The sequence below is a fragment of the Tursiops truncatus genome, chromosome 2, assembly GCF_011762595.2.
Source record: "Tursiops truncatus isolate mTurTru1 chromosome 2, mTurTru1.mat.Y, whole genome shotgun sequence".
In the NCBI taxonomy this organism is placed as follows: domain Eukaryota; kingdom Metazoa; phylum Chordata; class Mammalia; order Artiodactyla; family Delphinidae; genus Tursiops; species Tursiops truncatus.
In genome coordinates this window covers 40,955,911-40,971,966 of record NC_047035.1, presented here as the reverse complement: position 1 = coordinate 40,971,966, position 16,056 = coordinate 40,955,911, and the positions used below count along the sequence as shown (strand labels likewise).

The window sequence follows — 16,056 nt, the reverse complement described above, 5'->3', positions numbered from 1 at the left end:
TTTCAAGGCATTTCCCATGCCATTGATCAATCAATCAATCCTTGTACCTTTACCACACTATTTTGATTGCTCTAGGCTTATAGGATATTTTAATATGTAGAAGTGAAGTTCCCCCTTATCAGTCTTCTATTTCATACTATTCTCTTATTATTAAAATCAGTAGGAGCCATAATAATATCCTCTCTTTCATTCCTAATACAGGTAAATCTTATCTTTTTATCTGTCAATCTAGTAAGTTTATAAATTTTGTCAATTTTTTTCAACCAACCAACTCTGGCTTTGCTAATTTTCTCTATTGTTTGTTTTCTATTTCATTGACTTCTTATTCTTCGTAGTTTTTCATTCTACTTACTTTGGGTTTACTTTCTTCTTTTTTTAGCTTTTCAAGGTGGAACTTTAGGTCACCGATTACAGACCTTTCTTCTTTTCTATTAATTTAATTATTTAAATGGTTAATTAAATTATTTAAAGTTATTTTGCTCTCGTTTTGGCAGCAACCTACAGTTTCTGATATGCTGAATTTTCATAACCATTCATTTCAAAATCTTTTCTAATTTCTTCTTTGATCCATGGCCTAAATATTTAGGACTTTCCTAATATCTTATTGATTTCTAATTTAATTCCATTATGATCAGATAACATACTCCGTATAATTTCTATCCTTTTAAATTTATTAGGAACCATTTAATGGCCCAGAATATGGTCTATCTTGGTGAAAGTACCATCAGTGCTTGAAAAGAATAAATATGCTGCAGTTGTTAGATGTGGTATTCTATAAATGTCTGTTAGGTCAAGGGGGTCGATGGGGTTGTTCAGATTTTATATGAGATCTTTCTTGATTGTGTTGCCTAATTCTATCAATTGCTGAGAAAGGAGTATTAAAAACTTCCAACTAAGTTTGTGTTTTTGTCTATTTCTCCCTTTAATCCTGTCAATTTTTGTTTCTACATACACATGTAGTTGAAAAGACCAACTACCTACCTGAAAATTTTTTCACACTGAGAATATATGAAGTTTGTTTAGAATTACAAAGCCAAATTAATTTTTAAACTGCCTTTAACTGCAATTTAAATCATTGCTATCCTGAGATTCTGTTTTATGAACTGATGTCAATTTGAGCCACCTGAGGTTGAAAACATAAAGATAATGGGGGGAACGTTGTTATGCTATCAATACTCAGAATCTTTTAAAAACTGCCTCTGCAAGTGGTATTGGGAAAGTTGGAGAACTACATGTAAATCAACGAAGTTAGAACACACCTTCATGCCATACACAAAAATAAACTCAAAATGGCTTAAAGACTTAAATATAAAACAAAACACCATAAAACTCCTAGAAGAGAACATAGGCAAAACATTCTCTGACATAAATCATACCAATGTTTTCTTAGGTCAGTCTCCCAATGTAATAGAAATAAAAGCAAAAATAAACAAATAGAACCTAATCAAACTTACAAGCTTTTGCACAGCAAAAGAAACCTTAAACAAAACGAAAAGACAACCTACAGACTGGGAGAAAATATTTGCAAATGATGTGACCAACAGGGCTTAATTTCCAAAACATACAAACAGCTCATACAACTCAACAACAACAACAAAACAAAAAAGCCAATCAAAAAATGGGCGGAAGAATTAAACAGACATTTCTCCAAAGAAGACATACAGATGGCCAATAGGCACACGAAAAGATGCTTAATATCGCTAATCATTAGAGAAATGCAAATCAAAAGTACAATGAGATACCACCTCACACCAGTCAGAGTGGCCATAATTTAAAAGTTGACAAATTACAAATGCTGGAGAGGCTGTGGAGAAAAGGGAACCCTCCCACACTGTTGGTGGGAATGTAAATTGGTGTAGCCACAATGGAAAACAGTATGGAGGTTCCTCAAAAAACTAAAAATAGAGTTGTCATACGATCCAGCAATCCCAGTCCTGGACATATATCCAGACAAAATTGTAATTCTAAAAAATACATACACCCCTGTGTTCACAGCAGCACTACTTATAATAGCCAAGACGTGGAAACAACCTAAATGTCTACCAACAGATGAATGGATAAAGAAGATGCGGCATATATATATATACAATGGAATACTACTCAGTCATTAAAAAGAATGAAATGATGCCATGTTGCAGCAACATGGATGAACCTAGAAATTATCATACTAAGCGAAGTAAGTCAGAAAGAGAAATACAAATACCATATGGTATCACTTACATGTGGAATCTAAAATATGACACAAGTCAACATACCTACAAAACAAAAACAGACTCACAGATATAGAGAACGGACTTGTGGTTGCCAAGGAGGCGGGAGGGGAGGGAAGGATTGGGAGTCTAGGATTAGCAAAGGCAGACTTTGTATATAGGATGGATAAACAACAAGTTCTGACTGTCCAGCACAGGCAACTATATTCAATATCCTGTGGCGAACCATAATGGAAAAGAATATGAAAAAGAATATATATATATATATAACTGACTCACTTTGCTGTACAGCAGAAATAAACACAACACTGTGAATCAAATATACATCAATAAAAAATTTTTTAAATAAAATAAATTGCCTCTGTTTTGTACTGTGCTCCAAGGAAGTTTAGTATTAAAGAATTAAACTTTTTGAGGTTTCAGCATACAATTTTTTTAGAAATAAAACTTTAGCTTCTCGTATTACCTGATGTGATGAGATTTCTGAATCAAATACAGAAGAATCAAATAAATTCAATCCAGGAGATCTAGAAGTATAACTCATAAGAAAAGAAAATCCAGGGGATTCCTTTTGTGTTTGACATTCAGTAGCTGTATTTCTATTTCTGATACAGAGAAATAAATCATCAAAATGTTAAATACATATTATTAAATATTGCAGACTGGTAAGCACCATAGGCAATGGCATAGAGGTAAGAATTAGCATAGCAGGAAAAGGGAGGAAGTAGTTATTGAAGTGACAAACCTATGGAGAAAAAAACAAACCTATGGTTTTGGGTGGAGAATAATATTAACTAAAGTAGAATAATCAATTATGAAATGATAATAAAGAATTCCTACTAAGAATATACTGTCAGGCTCTATTCTATGTATTTTCATTATCATTAATTTACTTATTCCTCACAATAACCCTATGAGATATCTACCATTATTATCATCTCCATTTCAGAGAAGAGGATTTTGAAGCATAGGAAGATTAAATGATTTGCTCAAAAGAATGTAAGTGCCAGAGTTGGGATTTGAATGTAGCAACAAAGATTCAAAGTCTAAGCTCTTAAGCCTGATGCTATACTGTCCCCAAGATCTTGAAAGCAGTCACAAAATTTTAGTCTTAATGAGAAGCCAGCCATGACAGATTGCTTCATAAGGGAGTTAAGTTATAAAATGATTTGGGAAAAATAATTAGACAAGACAGTATATAACACGTGGTTAAAACATGAATTCTGGAGGCAGAACTGCCTCGGTTTAAATCTCAACTCTGCCACCAATGCGTTGTATCACCTGTGATTCTATTTCCTCATCTATAAAATAAGGATAATAATGTACTTGCATCTCATAAAGCCGTTGTGAATATGAAAGGAGCAATATTTATTAAATGCTTACACATAGTGTTATTAAGTGCGTGTTAAATAATAGAAGTCTGAAGATACTTCTATAACTCTCTCCATGACCATTAATGAGTCACTTTACAGATTGGTTTTCTCATCCATAAAGAGAGGTTTTAGTATACGATTGCCACATACTTTTACAGTTCTCAGATTTGATGATGAGTTCCACTTTGAACATGCTGTGTTTGAGTCAACAGCATGACATTCATATATAAAAATCTTAGTAGCAATTTAAAAAACAGAGTAGAACACAGGTGAGAGATTCCTGATGAAGTGAAATCTGTTTAACATACATTTTAGAAGAATCTCAGGGTTCAGATTTAAGAAAAGATTGAACTAAACAGAGAGCTTGAATGCAGCACTATTTTCTTGGCTGTAAACTACAAATCTGTATTTTCCAAAGTTAAATAATGATGTTACAGATATTTATGCCTACTAAGGTTACTTAAAAGAATGGTAACTCTTGTTTTAGACACTATAACATTAAGGAAAAATGACTGCTGGAACATTATTCAATGATGTACACAACCTACCAAATGTGATAGTAACTTTTTAGCTCGACGTTTAAAATTTTTCCATACATTTTTTTATTCTTCCGAAAATCTTAAATCTTATACTATTGAACTTGATAAGTACTCATGATCTAGTCCACCTTCAGCTAAATGTTTCAGGGAAAATGGGGAAGAGGATCTATGAAACGAGATGGCAGAATGTTTATAACTGTTCCAACAGAGTGATAGGTACATGAGAGTTCATTATACTTACTCTCTCTCTCTCCTTTGTATATTTGAAATATTCCATAATAAAAATTTTTAAAAGTTACAGGTATTAGGCATTTTACTATTCCTATCAATTACTTACATAACTCAATATGTAGATTCTTTCATTATAATTACTAATTAAAATCTTACATTTCAAATGAGGGGGTTTTAGGTAATTTCTCCACAGAGTCAGGTGTTCTCACAGCTTCAGGAGTCCTTAAAAATAAAGGAATTTCAGGAGTTCGTGGAAAAATCTCAGCCCTTTCTTCTACTTCATCACTATTACTTTCAATTGGCTTTCCCAAATGTTTGGCATATGTAACCTGCAAATTCAAAGTAACAGAAAACTATAAAAATGAATGTTATTGCATTAATAAACTCATATATGTAAAAATATGAGGTTAAAAACATCCTATTAACATACGATGTTATCATTTCATAGACAAAATAAGTAAAATAATAATAATTGGTGAAAGTGATATCAAAATATATCTGTTCAAAAAACAGGAAAATAATTATTTTTGATTTTCCAATTTTTCTTTTCTTCCCAGCTCTATCTCACCTACCCCTACCTGAAAAAGTAACTCATAACCAGGACATACTCAGATTGATGAAGAAAAATGGTTAGGAATGATTTTTCTTTTAAAATTTCCACATCATGCTCTGGGTCAAGATTTGTATACGATATCCCCTTGAAAGAAAAGAGCAATCTTGCTCTCACTTCTTATGTTCTTTGCACTTTTTGCCCTAATAAATTCATTATACTACTTTCCCTGCAAAGATTGAGAACTTGAATACTAATTTTCCTTTATATCATTTTGTAGGCTTAGGAATATGATTTCTCAAATGTTTTGTTAACAAATCCCATTACGGAAACAGTTTGGGTCCCTCCAGCAAAAAAATGAAAATGTGCTTTTTACCTGTATTTCTTTACAGCAGAATACTACTCTTGTTTCTCCTGTCTTATCCCTTAGTAGCTACGGTACATTGCCTACACCTATCATCACTAAAGCTTTCCACTATTAAAAAATATTTTGAAGATACTTTTGTGGCAGCCTGGGCAAATAATTCAATCTTACCAAACAAAATTGTTTTCTTTAGTTATGATTTAGTTGTTGTGGTATCAATTATATATAGTCAATTATTAATGACAATTTTTTGTGTAAATTTTCATGTAAACTTTTTGTGGCTTCATTTTTAAATCTATAACTCCTCCAAGGGATAGAATCTGTAACATCACAGCAACTTGATTACCAAACTAATAAGATCTAGACCTCACATAAATAATCTTCATTATACCAAATTGAAATTAAAATGGAAACAGAATACTTTAAATTGTAATATTTTGCTTAGAAATTAGAAACCAAACATTTGACTTACTTGTGAAGTACATTTTGATTCTCTCAATTGTTTTACCGTCTCTTTATCTCCACACTCAGCATCTGTTTGTTATATGAGAACAAAATATATTTTCTGTTTGTAATTTAATTGTAAATAAAACATATTAGCCAAACCATATGAAATTGCCAATATTTAACTATTCTGGGTCTATAAAAATGGAAATTTTAGGGCTTCCCTGGTGGCGCAGTGATTGAGACTCTGCCTGCCAATGCAGGGTACACGGGTTTGAGCCCTGGTCTGGGAAGGTCCCACATGCCGCGGAGCAACTAGGCCCGTGAGCCACAACTACTGAGCCTGCGCATCTGGAGCTTGTGCTCCGCAACAAGAGAGGCCGCGACAGTGAGAGGCCCGTGCACCGCGATGAAGAGTGGCCCCCGCTCGCCACAACTAGAGAAAGCCCTCGCACAGAAACGAAGACCCAACACAGCCAAAAATAAAATAAATAAAATTTTTTTAAAAATGGAGATTTTAGATAGTTCAACCCAATACATAAAGAGAATAAAACCTATATGAACAGTTTAACGAACGAAATTATAAAGAGAACACCCCATGTAACCACCACCTAGGTAAAGAAATAGAACATTATGAATTCTCCATAAGGCCCCATATTCCACATATCTTCCTCCTCATCGGTAAACACTAACCTGACTTCTGTAATAATCAATACTCTGATTTGCTTTATACAGTTTTATCACCTAAGCAATATAGTTTTTTTTCCTGTTTTAAAATGTTATATGATGAAATAATAATACATTTGTCGTGCTTTTTTGTTTAGTATACACTTATGAGATTCGTTATGTATTGTTGCATATAGACATAGTTTGCTTCCTTTTACGGATGTATTCCATTGTACAAACACAATATATCTATCTATCCATTCTATTGCAAATGGACATTTGGGGTGTTTCTGCTTTGAGGCTATTACAAACAATGTTGTTAACATTCTTCTATATATATACTTGTATATATGTACTTGTATTTCTCTAGGTATATACCTAGGAATGGAATTACAAAATATAGGGTAGTGTATCTTTCATTTTACCAGATGTTAAACTATTTTCTAAACTTTAGTTTTGAAACTATTCACCAATTTTTGTTGTGGCAGCTAGCCATCCTGAGCTATCCTAGGAAATCATTCGATTTCACCAGACAAAATTACTAGTTCCAATTATAATTTAGTTATATGACAATATATTTCATTTATAAATGACAGTCCCTACCAATAGTTATGAGAGTTCTAACTGTCCTACATTCTCATCAACATCTACTATTGTCAGACTTTCCGAATTTTGCTCATCTGATGGGTGTATAATATTTCACTGTGGGTTTATTTTTCAGTTTCCTGATTTGTTGAACATCTTTTCATGTTTATCTGCCACAAAAGTTTCTCTATTTGAAGTGCCTATTCATTTATTTTGCACATATTTCTTACTGGGTTGTCCATATTTTTATTCTTGGTTTGTAGAAGTTTTTTATACATTTTTGGAAACTAGTCCTTTGACAGTTTTATGTATTGGAAATATATTCTCTTGCCTCCCATTCTTTTCATAGTGTCTTTTGATGAACAGAAATTCTTAATTTTAATATAGCCAAATTTATCAATTTTTCTTTTATGATTTGGCTTTTTAATTCTTTTTAAGAAATTCTTTCCTATCTTGAATAAATGTTTCCCTATTTGGTCATCTGAATGTTTTATAGTTTTGTCTCTTGAGTTCAGTCACAGTACTATTTTCACAACATATTAACTTCTTCAAAAGATAGGGTTGGAGATTGTTGAAGAGTCTTTTCTTCTTGGAAGATAATTATATGCCTTCTTGGGTGTGAAGCCTCACCATACATGCTCAATGGCAACTAGGACTATGCCAGATACATGCATTTCCCCATATATCTGTATTAGGGGGTATATTGTTCCTAGAGATTATCTGTTCCTCCCTTGTCTAACACTCTGTCAGCTTAGCATATATAGAGGATTATAAACAGGTGAAATATATCACCTGGGCAGATAAGATATAATTCTTTTCTCCAGAAGAAAGCAGGAAGACTATCCATCTGCATTAAATAAGCATATTGTCTTGGTTGAATCCTATATTGAGAGTGAGAGGAATAGACTCATAGTATATTATATGACCATTCTGAATGTGCATATATTTGCAGAAAACTACACTGTCAGAATGAGCCATTTTTTAAATTTCAAAATAAGTCAGTAATCCACATGCTATAGACAAGAAGAGGTAAAGACTTTTATATAGCCTAATGAATAGAATAATTACTATGCGTTATTGGGCTACCAAAAAAATATATATATATATACATATCTATGTGTCTCTATGATATATTATATATTTTATATATACATATACATACATGTATACATATACATATACATATATACATAGAGACAGAGAATGAGTCTCTGTCTCTCAAGGGTGCATCAAAGTTCCAATAGCTAGTTGATTCTAGGATAAAAAACTCATACATATATATTCTGTGACCTTTCTATGATTTTATTCAAAGAAAATAATCCAAGATAATAAAATATTTATATAAAAGAATATAGTAGCGTTATTTATAACAGCAAAAAACCTGGAAATAACAAAATATTCACTGTGAGAGAATGGCTAAATAAATTACAGCATACCGATGCAAAGACCTATTATAAGTCATCACAAATAAAATCTATTTAATGGCATGGAAAAATATCCTTAACAGTACATCAAGTGGAAAGAAAAGGATACACAATAATATACATAGTATGCTTCAAATTTGGAGGAATAAACTAAAAGAACAAAACACAGATATGCATAGAAAAAAATATAAGAATATACAACAGTATTATGTAGTGTCAGTTATATCTGGGTGGTCATATTTTTGTTTCTTTTATATTTTTCTCCATTTTCCAAATTTTCTACAATAAAATGTATTTGTTTTATATTTAAGAAAAATGTATTTAAAAACCAGGCATGCATGGTCAGTTAACCAGAGATGCAACCAATACAAATAATTTATTTGACTAGTATAAAAACCTGATATAACTTGTTACTACCATTTCTTAGGAAAAATATAAACAGCAAATACCTGTATCTCCCTTTTCCAACCATTGATTGCAATCTGATTGTTTCGGTGGAGTTAATCTAAAATACAATAAACAAAATTTTTATATTATTTACTGAGCGATAAATTATTTCAGAAATTAAAGCATTTTCTTATTTTTAAAGGTTACCTGAACTGCATAAAATTTTGTGAACTTTTAGAAGCCGTAACATGTGAACACTTTGAATGGTTATTCACAGCAGAGTCATTCAATACCTGAACAAAAGAAATTAAGCATTAGAATTGACTACACAAAACAACAGAATGTTTTGCTTGCCATGGATACTCAGGGCTCTCCAAGAACACTGTCATCTTCCTCATCCTCACTGTTATTATCAACATCAACAACAACTACAAACAAAACATTAAATTAAATGAAACAACTACATACAAAACATTAAGTCAAACACTGGGAAACAAAAAAGGTTTAACTCTCAAGGAATTTGATGTTTTTGAAAAGTATAATAACTATGCCTGATAGTATTTCTTCATTTAAGGTAAACTTTAAAATTTTTCTTCCTTATTCATGATTAATCAAGTGAATCTTACCATTTTCTCAACTAATAACCTGATGTCTGTGTCTCTCCATCCCCTATAATCTCACAAATTGACTATAGGAAAGGAAAGCAGTAGGTTAAAAGATTAAAGCCTGAAACTTTCTTTTTAAAATATGTATGACAAAGCTAATATTTCATTTTTAACTTTATTTAATACTAACATTATTTATTTATTTTAACATCTTTATTGCAGTATAATTGCTTTACAATGGTGTGTTAGTTTCTGCTTTATAACAAAGTGAATCAGTTATACATATACATATGTTCCCATATCTCTTCCCTCTTGCGTCTCCCTCCCTCCCACCCTTCCTATCCCACCCCTCTAGGTAGTCACAAAGCACTAATACTAATATTTAAATCGCTACTTTACTAATGTTTGTATTGTCTGTTTCAAGTCTTTCATTCTCCCTGAGTCACTCATTTTGAAGAGTCACTGATTTTTCTTATTTGACCTGAAATTAAAATACCTTTAATAGGAAAGTTTATCCATTTATATTTGTTATAACAGCCACTGGTCTTAACTCTGTCATCTTATGTGCCTTTAGATCATAAGAAAAAGACCTTGTCCCTCAAAGAACACTTGGCCCTTAAAGAACAAGTGTTGTTACAGTTTTGATGTATGTTTTTTTGTTTGTTTTTTTTTTTTTTTGCTGTACGCGGGCCTCTTGTGGCCTCTTCTGTTGTGGAGCACAGGCTCCGGACACGCAGGCTCAGCGGCCGTGGCTCTCGGGTCCAGCCGCTCCGCGACATGTGGGATCTTCCCGGACCGGGGCACAAACCCATGTCCCCTGCATCGGCAGGCGGACTCTCAACCACTGCGTCACCAGGGAAGCCCTTGATGTATGTTTTAAACAATATACATGTTTGTATATTCCTCCTGGTACAAGTATTTGTACAAGTATTTCAAGTAATTGTTTAGAGTAGGTGCCAAGAAGTGAAATTGCTGAGTATGTGCATTTTTATTTTTAATGAGTACTGTGAACCAGTCCTCTAAAGCAGTTGTCCCAAATTATACTCCCACTGGTGTTGACTTCACTAGACATTATCAAATGTTTTAATGTGTGCAAATCTGACAGGTGAAACCAGGTATCTCATTGGTTTAATTTGCATTTCCCTGTTCTCCTGAGGTCAGGCATCTTGTTATGTTTAGTGACCCTTAGTCTTTCCTTTTATGTAAGCTGACTTATCCTCTGACCATTTTTATAGTTTTTTAAATTAATTTTTAAGAATTATTATGTATTTCTTTGTATATTATACATTACAGATACCAATCCCCTAAGTGACAATTCTGTCGCTCTTTTAACTCTGTTAGTGTCTTTCACCATACAAAAGCTTTTTTATTTTGATATACTCCATTGATCAATTTGTCTTTTATTGTACCACACTGTTATAATAACTGCATTTTGATAATGTTTAAAAATGTTTGGGAATGATGAAAATGTTCTGAAATTACAGTGATGATGGTTACACTATCTTGTGAATATACTAAAAACCACTGAATCGTACACTTTAAAACAATCAATTTTATATGTGAATTATATCTCAGTAATGAAAGTTTAAAAATAAACATTTTAGGACTTCCCTGGTGGCGCAGTGGTTAAGAATCTGCCTGCCAATGCAGGGGACACGGGTTCAAGCCCTGGTCCGGGAACATCCCACATGCCGCGAAGCAACTAAGCCCGTGTGCCACAACTACTGAGCTTGTGCTCTAGAGCCCGCGAGCCACAACTACTGAGCCCACATGCCACAACTACTGAAGCCTGTGTGCCTAGAGCCCGTGCTCCACAACAAGAGAAGCCACTGCAACGAGAAGCCTGCGCACCGCAACGAAGAGTAGCCCCCGCTCGCCCCAACTAGAGAAAGCCCTCGCGCAGCAACGAAGACCCAATGCAGCCAAAAATAAATAAGTTATTTAAAAATTAATTAATTAAAAAATAAAAAAAAACCTTTTAATATCTGGTAGTAAGAGTCTCCCTAACATTCTTTTAAAAATCTTTATTTAAAATCATTTATTAATCTATTAATATAGGAAATCATATTGTTAGATTTTTCTTAATGCTAAACAATCATTGTATTCTTTGGGAAAACCAAGGTTAGTCACAATATATTACTCTTTCAATGTTACATTGCAAAATTTGGTTTGCTAGTAACTTATTTAGGATTTTTACATCTATGTTCATTCTTGAGACTTACATACCATAATTTTTCTTTTCTTTCACTATCCTTGTCCTTGCTATCTAATGGATTATTCATTTATCATTTGTTGGATAGTTTCCGACTCTTTTTATACTCTGGAATTGTTTGTATAAAAAGATTATTTAATCCAATGGTTCTCAGCTGGGGGCAATTTTGCCTCTTAGGAGACATTTGACAATGTCTGGAGATATTTTTGATTGTCATAATTTGGGGATGAGGTGCTACTGGACTCTAGTGGGTCACAAGACGACCCCACAACAAAGAATTATCTGACCCAAAATGTCAACAGTGCCACTATTGAGAAACTCTGATCTAATCCTTAACAGTTTGGTAGAATTCAGCTGAAAAATTGAGTCTGGCGTGTTCTGAAGGGCATGTGTGGTGGAGGGAAAAGGGAGGGAAATAAGGGAGAAAAGAGGGAAATAGGTATTTATATACACTTCCATTTCACTTACATCAGTTTCTTCTAAGTTATTGATCTATTCATGTTTTTCTTTTTCAGTCTATTTAGCAATTTATATTGTGCTAAAAACCTGTCCATCTTACCTAAATTTTCAAATTTATGGGTATTTGGTTTTATAGTATCCTTTTAGGACTTAGAAAAGATGTCTTACATAAGTGTAGAGATATGCACCTTTCCCCCTTTTTATTATTTTCTTTTGTTGGGGGATATTCTCTTTTTTCTCTACACTTGCTGAAACTTATTAGCTTTTGGCTATATTAATTAACCCAACTTTTAAATTTCATTAATTTCTACTTTCTTTGCATTTATTATTTTATTTCTGTATTTTGAGTTAAGCTTTTCATACTTTGAGTGCAACTTTTCATACTTAAAGTTCAGCTAATTTTAATCTTTCTTATTTTCTAGTATATTTGTTTTCAAATATAAATGTCTCTCTGAGGACCAATTTGGCTACTTTTCACAGGTTTGGGTTTATAGTATTCTTTTAAGTAGTTTTTAAATTCTATTTTGATTTCTTCTATAACCCAAAAGTAATTTCAAAGTATGTGAATTTCTTTATTCTCAGCCAAATAGTTTTTTGAGGAGAGGGCTATGTTTTCGTTTAACTTGTATTTTTTTATGCTGTGGTTAGTGAAGAGAGCAGCTTTTTAGAATTGGTTGAGATATCCTTTTTGTTCTAGTAAATAGTCAATTTTGGTGAATACTGCAAACAAAATTTAACTGAATTTTGTGTATGTTGGGTAAAAAGTTTGCTAATTGTGCTACTCAGATCCTCTACATCCTTACTTATTTTTCATCTATTTGATTTGTTCTTATGACAGAAGCTGCCAGTTTTCTATCCTATCCAATATCTACATTTCCTTTGTGTTGTGATTTTAAAAGCAAACAAACAAAAAACCCATCATATTTCTCAACCTTTCTGCAGATAGAGGTAGCCATGTTACAAAGTTCTGGCCAATGAAACATTAACATAAATTGTTTAAGAAGCTTCCATAAAAGATCCCTAAAATGAGGCTGACTCAACTAGCCTTTCTTCCCTTCTTCTTTCCTGCCTAGAAGGAAGATATGATGACAAGTTGTAATGGTTAGCTTCTGACCATGAAATAACCTTGAGGTGAAAGCTTAGCATTAAGGATAGCAGGGAAAGAAAACACCAATGGAGCTTGAGAAATGATGACATTGTGGAGATGGTGCCACAATTTCCCTCTTCAACACAATTCCTTTAGAAATGTCTTACCGTTTTTGGTCTACTGGGTACAGAGATTGGTATTTTCAAGTATCTTTTATTTTTAGAAGTAAGGGAGAAGGCTACAGTATGTGCTCAGGCTGCCATATTGAAACTCTTTTAAGTCTTTTAGATCCTGAGATTGAACTAATGGCTACTTTAATATATTTATAACACACACACACACACACACGTCCTAAATGCAATACATTCACTATCTCATTTAATGCAAGCACTTAATTTGTACTATTAAAAAAGAAATACCTACCTGAGTATCACTTTCTTTTTGTCTGAAGTCAATACTGGCAAGTTTTGACTGCTTCACAGAACTTTCTTCTTTTTTATCTAGGTTATTAAATGGTACTACTTCAAATCAATTCCAGAAATAGAATCAAATAGCATGCCCAATATTTAACCTAATCTTGTAATTTTAAAAAATCAAGTTACATTAATATTTAATTTAAATTAAAATAAAGAATTATGAATCACTACATATTCTTAATTCCTCAATATATATAATAGCTATTACAATAACCATGAACGTAAAATGAAAAACAGCTGACAAAAATAAATAAATTAAATTTAAAAAAACAGCTGACAGGGCTTCCCTGGTTGCGCAGTGGTTGAGAGTCCGCCTGCCGATGCAGGGGACGCGGATTCGTGCCCCGGGCCGGGAAGATCCCACATGCCGCGGAGCGGCTAGGCCCGTGAGCCACGGCCGCTAAGCCTGCGCATCCGGAGCCTGTGCTCCTCAACGGGAGAGGCCACAACAGTGAGAGGCCCGCGTACCGCAAAAAAAAAAAAAAAAAAAAGGGAAAAAAAATAAAATAAAAAAACAGCTGACAAAACTACATCTTTATAATGGGACTACATCTTTATAATGGGGAACCAAAGAACAAAGAGTGGTGATATTAATGACTGGGGGACTAAAACAGCCAATACAGTTAACCTAACACAATGTAGTTAATCTATCCATTGAATGAAACATTCAAATATCTCAGTGACTAAGTCATAAATATCATTATCACAAGTCTGCCACTCACTTTAATCATACATACTGATAATACAACCTCTCAAATGAAAAATATATAATTATTCATCCTCCCCTGACAGCTGGAAACCAGGCTGAAACACTTTTTAAAAAAATATCGAAAAAAAAAAAAGAAAAAAAAAATACCGTATGAGTGATTTCTTTCTCAAAGAGAAAAATGTTATGTATAGAAGGCACATCTTGTTTGCTCTCAGAAAAAATCAAAGTGGCACTTTACTGAGTCTATAGGTCTCCAGTATTGTTTGCTCTTGCTTACACCAAATGATAACTAAAGTTGCTCCTTTCTATTTCTTCTTTTAAGTGTTTTCAAAGAAAACTAAGTTTTTGAATAATAAACAGATACTGTACCTTTAACTCTTGGTTCTGAAGGATGCATCTTTATTGGTTTGACTAATTTCTGAGATTCATATGGAAGAAATAATTGACTGCTTTGAGGGGTTTTATTCAACACAAGTACATGCTGTTCATCTTTTTCAAAAATTCTAAAGAGTGAATTATAAATATTAGCTAAGTGAAAAATTAACATATTTTAAAGCTAGAAGAGATACTTAGATATTATATAGTTAAAACTCCTCAATTTGCAGATAATGAAAAGAAGTTCCAGAGAATTTAACAAACCTGCCCAATATTATTAAATTACTTACTAGTGTCACAACTAAAATACACGTTTCCTGATTAAGTCCAGTGCTCTTCTCAATGTACCACACCCTCATTTTTAAAACATAATCATTTTAAAAGACTTTCTAAACCTGTGAAAAACATTTTAAACCAAAACTGTATTTGCAAATAGCATGCTTTAGATTTTGAAGTACTACTTCAAACTTTAAAAAGATTTATTCAGAAAAAAATCAACTAGCATGAACACAGACATCATTAAAGCAATATTACAATCATAAATGGATCTCTTAAGTATTTTACTGGAAGAATAATTCCATTGAATTTTTCCTAAATTAGAGAAATAATTTATATTATTGATAGTTAAATAATAATGTAAATACTGGTATTATTTGATAATAACTAGGAAAATATAAGTAAAAATAACTAAAGTTATATAAGTTTCTCTCAACAGAGAATTTTTATATTAAAAAGTTATCAATAAAGTGAAATTCTGTACATTTCTGTATTTTTCTAATCAATTTCATTATAAAATTAAAGACACATTACCATGGATGTGAGACGTGGGAGTGGGGAAATCAATAAAAATAACAGATCCAACGAAATAAGATAAGGGAAATTAACTTGGGAGAAGAGTGTGTTGAAAAATCAGATTAAGAGCAATATAGCCTGAGAAGAGGAATTTAAGATTTTAAAAGGGTATAGGCAGAAAGAGAAAAAGTAGAAAGTTTATCAAAAACAGCAACAGTAATACATCTATTTTTCTGTCACACAATAACAGACAAAATCAATCTTTTCTTTTTAAGTGCCTCCACCACTGATGTCTATTTTATCACCATTAGGATGAAAGACAAGGAAACATATGATGCCACAGATTCAGTAACATTTTGTTTTTGATTTTGTTTTTGCAGTATGCGGGCCTCTCACTGTTGTGGCCTCTCTCGTTGCAGAGCACAGGCTCCGGACGCGCAGGCCCAGCGGCCATGGCTCACGGGCCCAGCCGCTCCGCGGCATGTGGGATCTTCCCAGACCGGGGCACGAACCCGTGTCCCCTGCATCGGCAGGCGGACTCTCAACCGCTGCGCTACCAGGGAAGCCC

The 16,056-nt window shown here is 33.1% G+C and overlaps 1 protein-coding gene across 1 annotated transcript in view; it reads right to left on the bottom strand.

The window, feature by feature from the left end:
- Positions 1 to 16,056, bottom strand: part of C2H14orf39 (chromosome 2 C14orf39 homolog) — a 54,115-nt gene that overhangs the window by 10,867 nt on the left and 27,192 nt on the right. The window contains exons 8-14 of the mRNA XM_073799922.1: positions 14,691 to 14,824; positions 13,560 to 13,636; positions 8,981 to 9,066; positions 8,836 to 8,891; positions 5,740 to 5,801; positions 4,510 to 4,682; positions 2,677 to 2,815 (exon numbers count right to left, since the gene is read on the bottom strand). Of these exons, the coding sequence (XP_073656023.1) occupies positions 2,677 to 2,815; positions 4,510 to 4,682; positions 5,740 to 5,801; positions 8,836 to 8,891; positions 8,981 to 9,066; positions 13,560 to 13,636; positions 14,691 to 14,824 (727 nt within the window). The remainder of the gene's footprint in view (positions 1 to 2,676; positions 2,816 to 4,509; positions 4,683 to 5,739; positions 5,802 to 8,835; positions 8,892 to 8,980; positions 9,067 to 13,559; positions 13,637 to 14,690; positions 14,825 to 16,056) is intronic.